At 27.3% G+C, this 12,209-nt stretch overlaps 1 protein-coding gene across 2 annotated transcripts; it reads right to left on the reverse strand.

Annotated features, from left to right (window-relative positions):
- Positions 1-654: 654 nt before the first annotated feature.
- LOC112687153 (dynamin-like 120 kDa protein, mitochondrial) lies at positions 655-8,631 on the reverse strand. Of its 2 annotated transcripts, XM_025559725.1 has the most exons (20): positions 8,303-8,631; positions 7,358-7,636; positions 7,164-7,296; positions 6,965-7,060; positions 6,217-6,288; positions 6,017-6,153; positions 5,775-5,938; positions 5,567-5,705; positions 5,362-5,487; positions 5,064-5,294; positions 4,842-4,987; positions 2,675-2,836; positions 2,414-2,613; positions 2,125-2,333; positions 1,938-2,057; positions 1,732-1,869; positions 1,463-1,666; positions 1,283-1,376; positions 1,115-1,225; positions 655-778 (listed from the first exon to the last, which is right to left on the reverse strand). In XM_025559725.1, the coding sequence occupies exons 2-20, from the start codon at positions 7,622-7,624 to the stop codon at positions 714-716; spliced, it is 2,814 nt and encodes a 937-aa protein (XP_025415510.1). In that variant the 5' UTR covers positions 7,625-7,636; positions 8,303-8,631; the 3' UTR covers positions 655-713. The 2 variants fall into 2 exon arrangements, with proteins under 2 accessions (XP_025415510.1, XP_025415511.1); XM_025559726.1 differs by lacking the exon at positions 6,965-7,060.
- Positions 8,632-12,209: the final 3,578 nt, after the last annotated feature.

Raw genomic sequence — 12,209 nt, forward strand, 5'->3', positions numbered from 1 at the left:
ATACAAATAATTATTACAAACTATACAAAATTATAAGCATTAATAGGATTAACTCAACGACTCGTACATGACTATCGGACTATTTCATAATAACCTTAAGATTAAATAAAATTACTGATTAAATTCAATTTAAAAATAACCCATATACTGCGTGATTCGATAGAACTTGTTATCGCAACGTTAAGATATGATATAATATTACGATTGACACAACCATTGGCGGTACAAAATAATTTTATTTTGTATAAAACTATAAAATAATATATATAGTATAAAACTTTTTCATTAGGTGTAAAATTACTGGCGACCCCCTAATAAAATTTCGCGACCCCCAGGTTGCGCACTACTGGACTAGATATCACACAAACACCACCCAAAACAAAATCACCCTAGATATATTTTCTAATTTTTTATAAGTAATACTAGCACTGCTCATTTATTATCAACTTCATAAAATTAAATTAATAGTTTTTTAATATTCAATACATCTAATTTAGAAAAACACTACTATAGACTTATAATAATTATTACTAAATAACATGAGTATTTAAAATGCTACTTTTTAACTCTTAAAATGTAAACAAAATAACAAAATAAAACAAAAACCACACATAAATCAAATTAAACAATTTCAAGTTTTAAATATATTTACGAAATAAGAGTATACATCTTCCATAAAGAAAATAAATCTAATTTGAGAATGGAATAACATATTATTTTTCTTTGTTAAGTGCTTGAATGAAATCTTCTAATTTTTCTTGGATTAATTTTACTTTATCTGAAAAATAAAATTACCAGTACACTAATTAACCATACTTTGTACTGTAAGATATTTAGTTAGAGGATGCTTTTAATTTTTTTTTTTTTTTATTATACTTAGTAATTGAAAAAATAACAATATAAATAATAACACAATATATAGCATTCTACAATGAGTCTCTTGATTAAATATATTGAAATATAATTTAAATTTAATTAATTTAATTAATTTTTAATTGATCTGATGTTTTGAGAACACAGAGGCATTTTATGCATTTTTATACTCAGTAAGTTATTTTTTTGCTATGTTACTGTAAGTTAACATTCTGAACTACATATAACATTCAATACTTACTGAGTTCTTCAACTAGAGTTACACGGCGACCAGTCAACAATTTGGATTTCATATCTTGACTTTGATTATAATCATCAAAAACTTCTTTTATTTCTTGATGCAAACGTCTCACTGCAACAACAACAAAAATTACTCTTTTATAAGTGATTTTAAATTTATGAAAAATACCCTCTCTGTTTGTAATTTGTTGCCTCAAAGCATTAGCGGTGTCTTTGATCATACGTGTTATCCTCCAAAACAATTCAATTTCATAATATTCGCCCTAAATAAATACAATAAACTAAGTTTAGGTCACTTATTAAATCATACTCAAATATTAAGATGATATAGAGTAGTTAAATTGTACACCTGTGAGCTACTCGATTCTTGATAGAGATAAAATTGTTTTTTTAAATTTTGCGCATTATCTAAAGCTGTTTTAAAATAATGACGTCTATACACCAAATACCACGTTTCCCAAATATCATCTAATTCACATGGTTGTCCAGTTCTTTGTTTCAAGTTGTTGCTTATAGTGATCTGTTCATCTTTAGTTAACAAATTGCTATGATCCTAAACATGGTATTTATACACAGTTATGATTATTTTATAATAAATAATTCAATAAATATAATTACTGGATTAGAATTCAATAAATTTTCTAGTTCAGATTTGATATTATTTCTTTTTGTTTGATCAGCGGTTGAACTTTTCCAGTAAAACCATTTCTCATAATTTGAAGGGCCAACCATTGTTTTTAGTAAATCTTCAGTAAGCTTAATAAAATAAAAAAATAAATACACAATGAAAATAAAAATAAATATTTAATACACAATCAACCTACTTTTAGATTTTGTTCCAAGCTACTGATAAAAAATTGTGCAGCTTCATCCCAATTATGTTTGTTTTTTATACATCTATCTTCTAGGGCATTTAATTGTATTACTCTCAACGTTGACAGTGCCTAGTAAACTCATACATTTATATAAATCACTAATCTGAATTTACACAAAATTATTATTTATAACCACCTTATCATCCCAAGAATGTCTTTCCAAGGCTTCATCAATAACAGCCATTTTTAAAGTGTCCAAAATGTTATCAGAAGAATTTTGGTTTTCTTCTAACATTCTTTTAAACATGTCTTTTAACACAGTCCAACCAATATTTATTGATTTTTTGGGTAACTGCTCCTCTGCCCATTGCTTTAATTTGATGTCAACCATTGTATTGAAGCTTGCTAAAAAAATAGTTTATATAAATAATTTTTCAAAGTTGGATTGGAATTGAAATAAAACACTGGCAAAATGTTATCCTTACCACTACTGTTGGTTTGATTCACCGAATAGCCAGCTGGCAAATAAACATGTTCAAATATATAGTGAGAAATGCTTTTCCATAATTCTCCACGGAGCTTCTCTTCCCAATCCTTGACGGATACTTGACTAAGGCTTACTACTTCGTTTAGAATTTCTCCACGAGCTTTTTCAAATAATTCGTCTCTGTCTAATTCCAAGTCTCTAAAAATAAAAGCAAAAATAAAATTCATAAATTAAGACATGTCATAAAATTTTTAAAAACCTGGGGAAATTATTCTTCCATTCCGTTTCCAAATTATATCTTGTGGCTTTAAATGAATCTGCTTGCTGTTCAACAGTTTCACGTACCATTTTCCAAAAACAGTCTGCAACAGCCATGCTTAAGTTGCGTGTTGTTAATTGAGATGATATACCAATAGATTCTCTATAGAACAGTAATAATAAAAAATTAAAAAGGTACAGAGTGTGAGTGACTATATTTTAATCATTTTAAAATACCCAACATTTTAAATTTATAAGAGTATTTTTCACTTGAATTATTTTTGTATAAGAATACAATGAGTTATTGTAATTACTAGGTCTAGGAATATCATGCCCATAAAAACCTTAAGATATGCATGCATTTTTGCCCTAAAAAATCAATTTTTAAAAAAAATTACATTTGTAGTAATTAATTAAATAAAAAATTTAAATTAGAAATAAATAATAATAAACATTTTAGGTAAGATAGATAAGATGATCTGAGAAAATTATTTTTTATTTTTCAGATTTGTTTTCATCTTATACATAGTTAGCGATTACACACTGTATTGAGTTTTTTGGTCTAAAACAAAAAAAATTAAACTGAATACATTTTTTTCTAGTACTAATTACCCTGAGCATTACATTGGACTATAAGATATTTTCTTAAGATGGGCAATTTGAACGACCGCCAGTTAGCCAAAATATTTTTATATTTAGGAAAGAAACGTTCCATGTCTAAGAAACTTATTGGTGCTAACTTAAAAAATGGTAGTTCACTACTACTAGTATCTGCAAGCAATCCGTCAATAGATTTATTTTTTCCATTTAAAATGTTCAATATTTTTTGTAATTGATCAAATTCAATATTTTTCTCCAAAACTTTTTTTAATTTTGTCATAAATTCCTTTAGCCTATGAAGATCTTTAAATGTTTACAGAATGTATATGTTATTTTGTAGTTTTAATTATTTTAATAGATTCAGTTAGTATGGGTTTCAAGTTCAGTGATATACGAAGAGATAAATCCATAATTTTTTTTTATAAAATTAAAAAACCTATTCCTTCATTTAAATAATTTTCAAATATTCACTTACAAAATGAAGAATGATCAAATATGCAAAATATAAACTTGTATTGCTATGAAACAAATTTCTATATTACTTAGCTATGTTTTTAATGATTATTAAAAAACATGCAAACACTTAGAAGTCTCAAGCCCTAGTAATTACAATAAATTTTAATAAATAAATTAAATAATAAATTCCAATAATATAATAATTAAGGCTAAACACACGGGTCACTTTACAACCACACTAGAAACACAAAACGGTGGTTGTTCGTGGGTGATATATTAATTACATGTAAAATAATATGAAAAACACAAATAGACCACTTTCCGACGGCAGTCCCATCGTGTCGCCAGTATCACCCACAAAATCATGACCAGTCGGTGGTTGAGCGACACACCAGCATGATATTATTAGTGTATATATAGATAGTTATCATATTATTTATCAGTTGAGTTGTTACTCAACAAATATCTATGTTCATCAGCTTTTATACAATTTCTCGTGGTTGAGTCGCTTTGTTGTATGCTTTCAGTTAGCTCACTTAACAAATAATGAAAAGTACTTATACTCATCCTGAAGTAATTAAAAATTTTATCATCATACATTCTTAAGGGATTGTACAACAAATAAAACTGACTTCCATCTCGATTTTCAATAATGGGATTAATCCAATATTGTCTTGGTTTCTGACGACGTCTTCTGCGTAACAAAAGTGTTAACAACAGAGTTTCTTCGTCGGAATCCATTTTTACAGTGGCCAGTAGGTAAGGTCTAGATAGGTCATATATTATTATATTATTTGTGGTTGTGATGTGGTTACGTCAATGACTGCTGGACCACCAGAAAGTGGTTCAAAAGTGTTCGTTCCAGCGACCGTATAACCACAAAAAAAAAACGCTCAAAAGTGAACCATGTGTGTTAAGCCTAAATGTATTTATGTAGTATTTTGATTATTAAGATTATAATAATAAATTATTACAATGAAAAAGATTTTATTTTATTGTGACAACCAATATTTAATAATAGGTAGGTAATTGAGCAACATAGAGGATTTAATAATTACCCTCCCCTCCCCAAAAAAAAAATTTATTGCAAAATGGTTAAATATTTGACATACCTAAAAAGTTTTGAATTTCTAAAAAACTTCTCTTCATACTCTTTGATACTATCGATACTGTCATCTTGATTGCCTTTACCGGTTACAACAGCAAAATAACCTAATGCTTTCATAGGGAATAAACTTCCATTAAGAATTTTGTTAATCTATAAAAAGAAAAAAAAATTATTTTTAACTACTTACTCAAATGATTAATGTGTTTAAATAAACGTCTTCACATACCCTGTCAGCATTAGCCATATTTTTTTCAGCCATATCAACTTTAGTCAACACTAAAATTGTACGTCGACCTTGTTGATCAATTTGAGACACCAAATCTGTTACATTACTTCTTTCTGCATCAACAGATCCATCTTGAATACATAAAATAATGGCATTAGGATTTGACATGTATGATGTAGACATTTGACGAATGCATTCCCGTGTGTCGGGTGCCATGCCCTGGGTCACACTCTAATAATAAAAATTATTAACTTATCAATAACAACCACTTTAAAGCAATTTAAAAATTATAATTTACACTTATGATGCCTGGTAGATCAACAAGAACCATTCGTTGAAGTCCCGGACCACGGACTGTCATAGAAATAACTTCATTACTCACAGAGTTTCCACGGCTTACACTATTTTTCATTCTTATTTCCACCTATTTAATTTTTTTATGATTAAATTTAATACTAAGAATAATATTGTTGATAAGTTCCAATTAAGATATATATGTTTACTTCTTTTCTAAGTTCAGCTAATTCAGACTCTTTAGTTAAATCAAATTCTCTACCACTGTCTTTAAATTGTGCTACATGATATGGTCCTTCACTAAGTGTTACTTTAACAGGGGCTCTTGTCATCATTTCTCCAGCGCCTCTATAAATATATTATAAATACCCATGTTGTAAAGTATTTCCAATACATTTTAAATTTTTTATTATATACCTAGGAAATATTCTCGCTTGCGCTATCATTTCTAGAACTGATGTTTTGCCTGAACTTTGATCTCCGATTACAATGACTCTAGGTAAGTGATCTTGAGTTTGGTAACTTGAATCATAATCATTCAATTCATCTAGCAATTCAGAATACATGTCTATCAAAGATTTCTAAACAAATGAAATCATATTTTTTTTTATTATGTGATATATAAATATATATTTTTTAAATAAAATATTTTAAATTACTTTAACTTTTCGTAAATTAACTTTTTGATTATTTTTAAGTAAAAGTGTCTTTCGTAATTCTTTATTCTCTCTCTCTAGCTTTTCCAATTCTTTTTGATATCTTAACTGCATTTCAATAATTTCTTGTTGTAACTTATCTAATACATTTTTAAATGAATTACTAATTTAGACAGTTAATGAAAATATAAATAGAAACTTACCAATTTTTTCTCTAGAATCTGAAGATACCTCTTTAGCTTCAATTTTAGGACTAACCTTTATAATGATTTCACCTAAAATAATAAAAAGGTCAATAAGATACTAGATTCAATGTTTAGATACATATTGATTAAAAAAAAAAAACCATGTTGAATCCTTTTGTTTTTATTTTATAAGATTTAAATTTATATCTACTGAAAAATTACCAGTCTTAATTAAGTCTTAGATTATTATCTTTGTATGTGCAATATTTTTAAAATACTTTAACTACCAGTTTACAACCAGAAATGTTTACAAAAGAAAAAACATAATTTTAAAATCAAAGCTTTTATTATTTTGCTTGGAATTTAAAATAAATTTATTAAAAGTCTAAAAAAATACTATTAGAAATTAATTTAATTTAAATAACATATTTAATATTATTTGATATGATATATCGTAAAAACTAAAAATGGAAGAACCTAAATAAGTAACAAAAATTAAACTGTGATGTATGAAAAATTGCACACTGGCCAAATTTGAATAAATAGAATAATTAAAAACTTACTATAACACATAAAAGTAAATCTAAAAAAATGTGTGTAAGAACTTATATTGTTTTTGTTTAAGGTATAATATATATCAAAGTTCATACATCAAAAATTATAAAAAAGTAAAAAAAGAGTTATACTATGACAAAAAACTAAAATTATTATAGATAATTGAAAATTAAGATAGTAAATAATTTTTCTCTCACAACTAAAAACTCACGTTTGTCTTCTGAATTAGTTCTTTCGGCATCTTTATTTGCCTTATCAATTTGAAACTCAAACCAGGTCTTAAATTTATCCAATTGGTCTGAAGAGACTACAACATACAAGAACTGTTTGTATGATCTAACATAAATACCTCAGACTAATAACAGATTTAAGTTCTTCCATTGTAAACGTAATCAATCTTTTAATCTTACCCAAATTAACATTTTTCATATCATCAAAAATTGAATTTAATGAATCTTGAATAATTTTTAGTTGTTTATCATCTGGTAAAACATCTTTAATCCAATGAAGATCAGGTAATGAATCCATGATTTCTTGGTATTTCTAAAACATAACATACCAATTATATAGATTAAAGCAAATATAAATAAAACATAATCTTTACTTTAGAAACAGCTACACCACTACCAATGGCACCGGATATAAACAAATATCGTATTTTTAACAATGAACTTAAAACACGCATAACTGTAAAATTTCTAGATAGCTGTGGATTATGTATCCTGAATAATGGATTACTGTTCATTCGCCTTTGTGTAATGTGACTCATATTTCTTTGTTGATTGTGACTATGAGTATTACATTTCTTAATCAATTTACGGTTTTTTAAAATACATACTAAAACTGGTCGCCTACAAGCTAATATCTCCATAGTAAAATGAATCTAAAAATATAATACAATAAATATATTATTATTTTATAGTTTTAATTATAAAATAAATTAAACTTAAACAGGGTTAGATTAAGCATGGAGCTTAGGAACCTAGGCTTATAACTAACCAGGTTCTAAAGTATTGAAAACTGCCCCAAAGGGGCCTTTTTCTTAGCAAAAATTCATATTTTAATAAAAAACAAATTTCACATATTTTAAAATGAATTTTTTGAAGGACGCTTAGTATTTCATTACGATAAGCAATATTACCAAAAAAAGATAAATCTATCCCTGACCAAATGCTTCCTACATAAATGAGATCCGTGTATACCTGATGCCTTTATGTACTATGGTTTTCAAATGTTCTAAATGTATAACAATAACATATTATAAAATAAGATGTTCAGTTTTTGGCGATAGAAAAAAAGCATATTATTTCTTGTGTATACCAACTTAAATGGCAATATTGGCAATGAATAGTTAATTAGCTGTTTATTTAAGTCACTTGGTTTTCAATTTTTTATAAAAAAAAACCATTAATCGCTCTGAGGGGAATAAAAAAATTGGATCAATTATGAACGCAAAGTATGTAAAACACACACAAAAACATAAATGTTCAAGTAACCTAAAGGTAAAAAAAATACACTAACACTGACGAGTTAATTTAAAAGAATTTACCTGTCTCTACGTGGTAAACAAAAAATTCGTCCGTTGTCGGGCGGAAACGAAGTAATATAAATGTGACGACAGCCGGCGCTATAAGGAAATCAAATTTCGCAAACGCCGAGAAAAGTTCTGAAAATGTAATCGTTTTATTGTAATATACTCATATCATGTAAAATGAACCGCAAGCCATGACTAAACTGGATGCCTGTCTATCCGCTTATATGCGTAACTATTAAAATTATATAAAAGCAAAAAAGTTTTTATACATCTGAGGTATATCATATAATTGATACCTATGTTTATTTTATATGTAATTAATTATGTTATTATTATCAAAAAATATAATAATTATCATTCAAGTGAAACAGTATAACTTCTTAAACAAAAAAATAATTTTACAATATTATTTTTAGAAATTTTGTATTGGCAACACATTTTATGCCGCCATATTTCAATTCAGGTCCTTATCATTTTTCGGACAACTGCCCCCAACTCATACAATTGATTGATGGTGAAAATGGTCCCTTAAATAACGAAAAATTTATCTATAAAACAGATTTTATTTAAATTAATATTTATTTTATCATCTTGATAAAAAAATAAAATGTAATAAAAATTGATAACAGCATTGGAAAATTAAATTGTATTTTTTCTAATTTTTAAAACTATCATATTAATGCGTTCTCTGATTTAATGATGAACATTTAAAATCTCCTAATCTAAATGCCACAAAAATAATATTGTCGCGTCCTGCGTAGTCACGTAATAAAAAATACATTATAAGGGGTTCCCATGAACATCAAAAACCACAACTATGGATAAGTTAGATTATTATGTTCACATGGCTATTATACTGCAAATTACAATAAGGGAGCTCTAGAATATCGAAATCACAAGCGTGGACAAGTGAAATGGTTTACATAAACGTTTTTATGGGAAATTGAAATAAAATAGTTAATCGAAACAATAGTGACAACATCCTGGACATCTGCGTCAGTAATTATGGGCTGGCCGGGAGATAGCACACACACATTCATAATCAATAAAGAAATATCATATTTTTATTATCACTTTCATATAAACACACACACTTGGGATTTACATACACACTTACATATATCGGATATAAAAGGGACCCGAAAACAAGGGAAAATCAGACGAGTTTTGGCTATGCGGCACTGAGCACCTTCATGTCAGTGTATGTCATGGTCTGGACTTGGAAATATTTTGAACTTTTTTTATAAAGTATAATTGTTAGGACTTAGAATATTTTCTATAGTTTAAATATTTGGACTTAGAATATTTACAACTAACTTAAATTTATTGTACTTAGGATAATTTTTAATAGTTTAATAAACTAATTTATCTTAAAGAGTATTTATTATTTCTCCACTACACCTACATCCAAGCGTTGACTAGATTACTAGTAACTAAAATTAACGATCAAACGGTTGGCATGAAACAACTAATTGGAAGATCATCTAGGGACGCATCTGCGTTGATCCTTGAAGATTTTATCTAGATGGGGCTAGTATTAAAGGATTTAGTTTTGGAGTTAGATTTTTGGAAACATAAAAATAAATTGAGTTTTTGGACAGTTATACAATTATAAATGAGTAGACAATTTTTATGTATGCAATGGTTTGTGAGGAAAATAGGAATATAAAAATAACAACATTATAATTTATAACAGGGATGGCAAATCCATGGCACGCGAAAAGTTTTACTATTATATATTATATAATATATAATATTATAGGACCTATAATATAATATAATATAAATAATTTACAAAGAAATATTATTATAATTATTATTATTATTATTATGTACCTAAACTAACCTTTTTATACTAATACATTAATTATACAAACAAATTATAATATAACAAAATATAATATTTTTAATATTTTTTTAATGGCATGCTCTATATATATATATATATATATAAAAAAAAAAGGTAATTTTGGGCACACAGTGTTCAAAAGGTTTGCCAGCCCTGATTTATAACATTGAACAATAACAGACCTCCTACAATAAGTACAATTAATTTTCCAGTTGACTTATTTTTTGTATCATAAGTGGACAAGTACAAAATGTAATTTATATTAATTATAATATTCTTAGTACCTATTGGAAGGAAAATTAAGTTCAGAATGAATAACCTGGGTCACTATAACTACTAATTAGTAACCTAAAAAATCTTGGGCCGCAGTTTGGAAGAAATTTTCACTGCAGAATGAAATTATAAATAGGTAAATAATAATTACAATCATCTTTATATAGTAGCTAGCATACTCGAATAGGCTTGAATTTGGAAAAAAATTTTGTTATACGTTATTTACAGTTAAAACGTTGTACAACTTTTGCGTTTATCGTTTTTTAAAATTAAAATTCAAAACGCTTTTACGTATGTACCTGTTTCAAAAGTACACAGGGTGCAACTTACATAGTAGTATAAGACTATGACCTTTATTTTAGGACTTAATAAGAAAATAATAAGTATAAAAATTAATTATTATTATTTTATTTTTTATGTGGGAATGGCACGGATACGGAATATAATTAATTCTTAAATTGAGTAAAAATAAATCGAGCAGAATGAATATTTCCAAGAAACCAGCAATTTAATTTAAAACTATTTAATAATTGGAAATTACTACGTTTAATTATAAACAATATATACATGGGTGTAACTAGGATCTAATAGTTATAGGGCTTAGAGTCGTAGAAAACCAAAGTTAAAAATAATTTGAAGGCTAATTGAGGCTAAAAAGTAAAACCTTCTAAGGGGCTGAATACAAATACAGGGGGCTAAGCCTCCCCCTAGACCCCCCTAGTTACGCCGATGTATATATAACGTTTTGTTTAATGATACATCATATATTTTGTTAATCGTTATGTTTTGTTTTATGTTATTTAATTATTCATGTTTATCGTTTTCCGTAATTACGTTTACAAATTTCAATCGTTTTTTTGTCAAATAAAATTTGTTATTATAACGTTTTTAAGCCCTGGTAATAAGTGAGTCGTGAGTATTAATTTATAGGTACGTCTATGTATTTAACAAATAATTTTTGGAAAGTTTTTACACTATGTCCAGTAAACTATTTTAGTAAAACGGCTATTTGATTATTTCTGCTATCTATGTTTGGAATTGAATTGTTTGTTTGAAAGGCTAGAAAACAGACTCTAGCGTTTTTTCCAACTTCGATGTTAGGGAAAAAATCACAAGATAAATCTGCAGAATTACCGTTGAGAGTTATTGTATACATGATAAAAATGTTAAACACAAGTGGCCGAAATTTGTTGTATTATACTGCTGATGTCTGTTGTAATTGTATTTAATTTCATATCTGGAGAAATACTTTTGTAATTCTAGAGGCGGTGGTAAATTACCAAAACTACCATAATAGCTAATCTGTTGTCCGATTTTTCTGTACCCCACCCAATGAGTTCTTGTATTATTTTCGATATCTAGATTAATAACTGCCCACTCTATATTCTTTGAATGCTTAGGCAATCTATCTCTAGAAAATACGCCAATGAACTGCGGTATTTTTAACATATGCGCATACTTTATAATCTCATAATCATATAACGCTCTATCGGGTAACGTAGCTATTAGTTTTTAGACATTTTTTTTATATTTTTCTTTTACGATCCGCCTTTATACGGAGTGAGGTATAAGCCAGCCCCCTTCTCAACCTTGTATTTTCCATCTTTATGAGGCATGAGATATAATCCCTTGCCTAAATGAACTGGAACATTTTTGTTAGATTTCCACTTTTGAATAGTTTTAATCATACCAGAAATACTTGAAAATTATCTTAAACAAAATTTCTTGAACGATATGGTAAGCCCAAACTCCTGCTGCTGCAATTTCAAGATCTTTAGAAGTTGGCGTGTTAACATTTTT

Source organism: Sipha flava, unplaced genomic scaffold (genome assembly GCF_003268045.1).
Source record: "Sipha flava isolate LNK unplaced genomic scaffold, YSA_version1 333_pilon_pilon, whole genome shotgun sequence".
NCBI lineage: Eukaryota > Metazoa > Arthropoda > Insecta > Hemiptera > Aphididae > Sipha > Sipha flava.

Bases quoted from the DNA above. Each gene is read 5' to 3' on its own strand.
- LOC112687153 (XM_025559725.1), bottom strand. From the start codon at position 7,624: ATGGAGATATTAGCTTGTAGGCGACCAGTTTTAGTATGTATTTTAAAA. The intron at 2,837-4,841 runs GTATGTCAAATA...ACTGTTCTATAG, and splicing joins AGAAATTCAAAACTTTTTAG to AGAATCTATTGGTATATCAT. The intron at 1,870-1,937 runs GTAGGTTGATTG...TATTTTATTAAG, and splicing joins GCTTGGAACAAAATCTAAAA to CTTACTGAAGATTTACTAAA.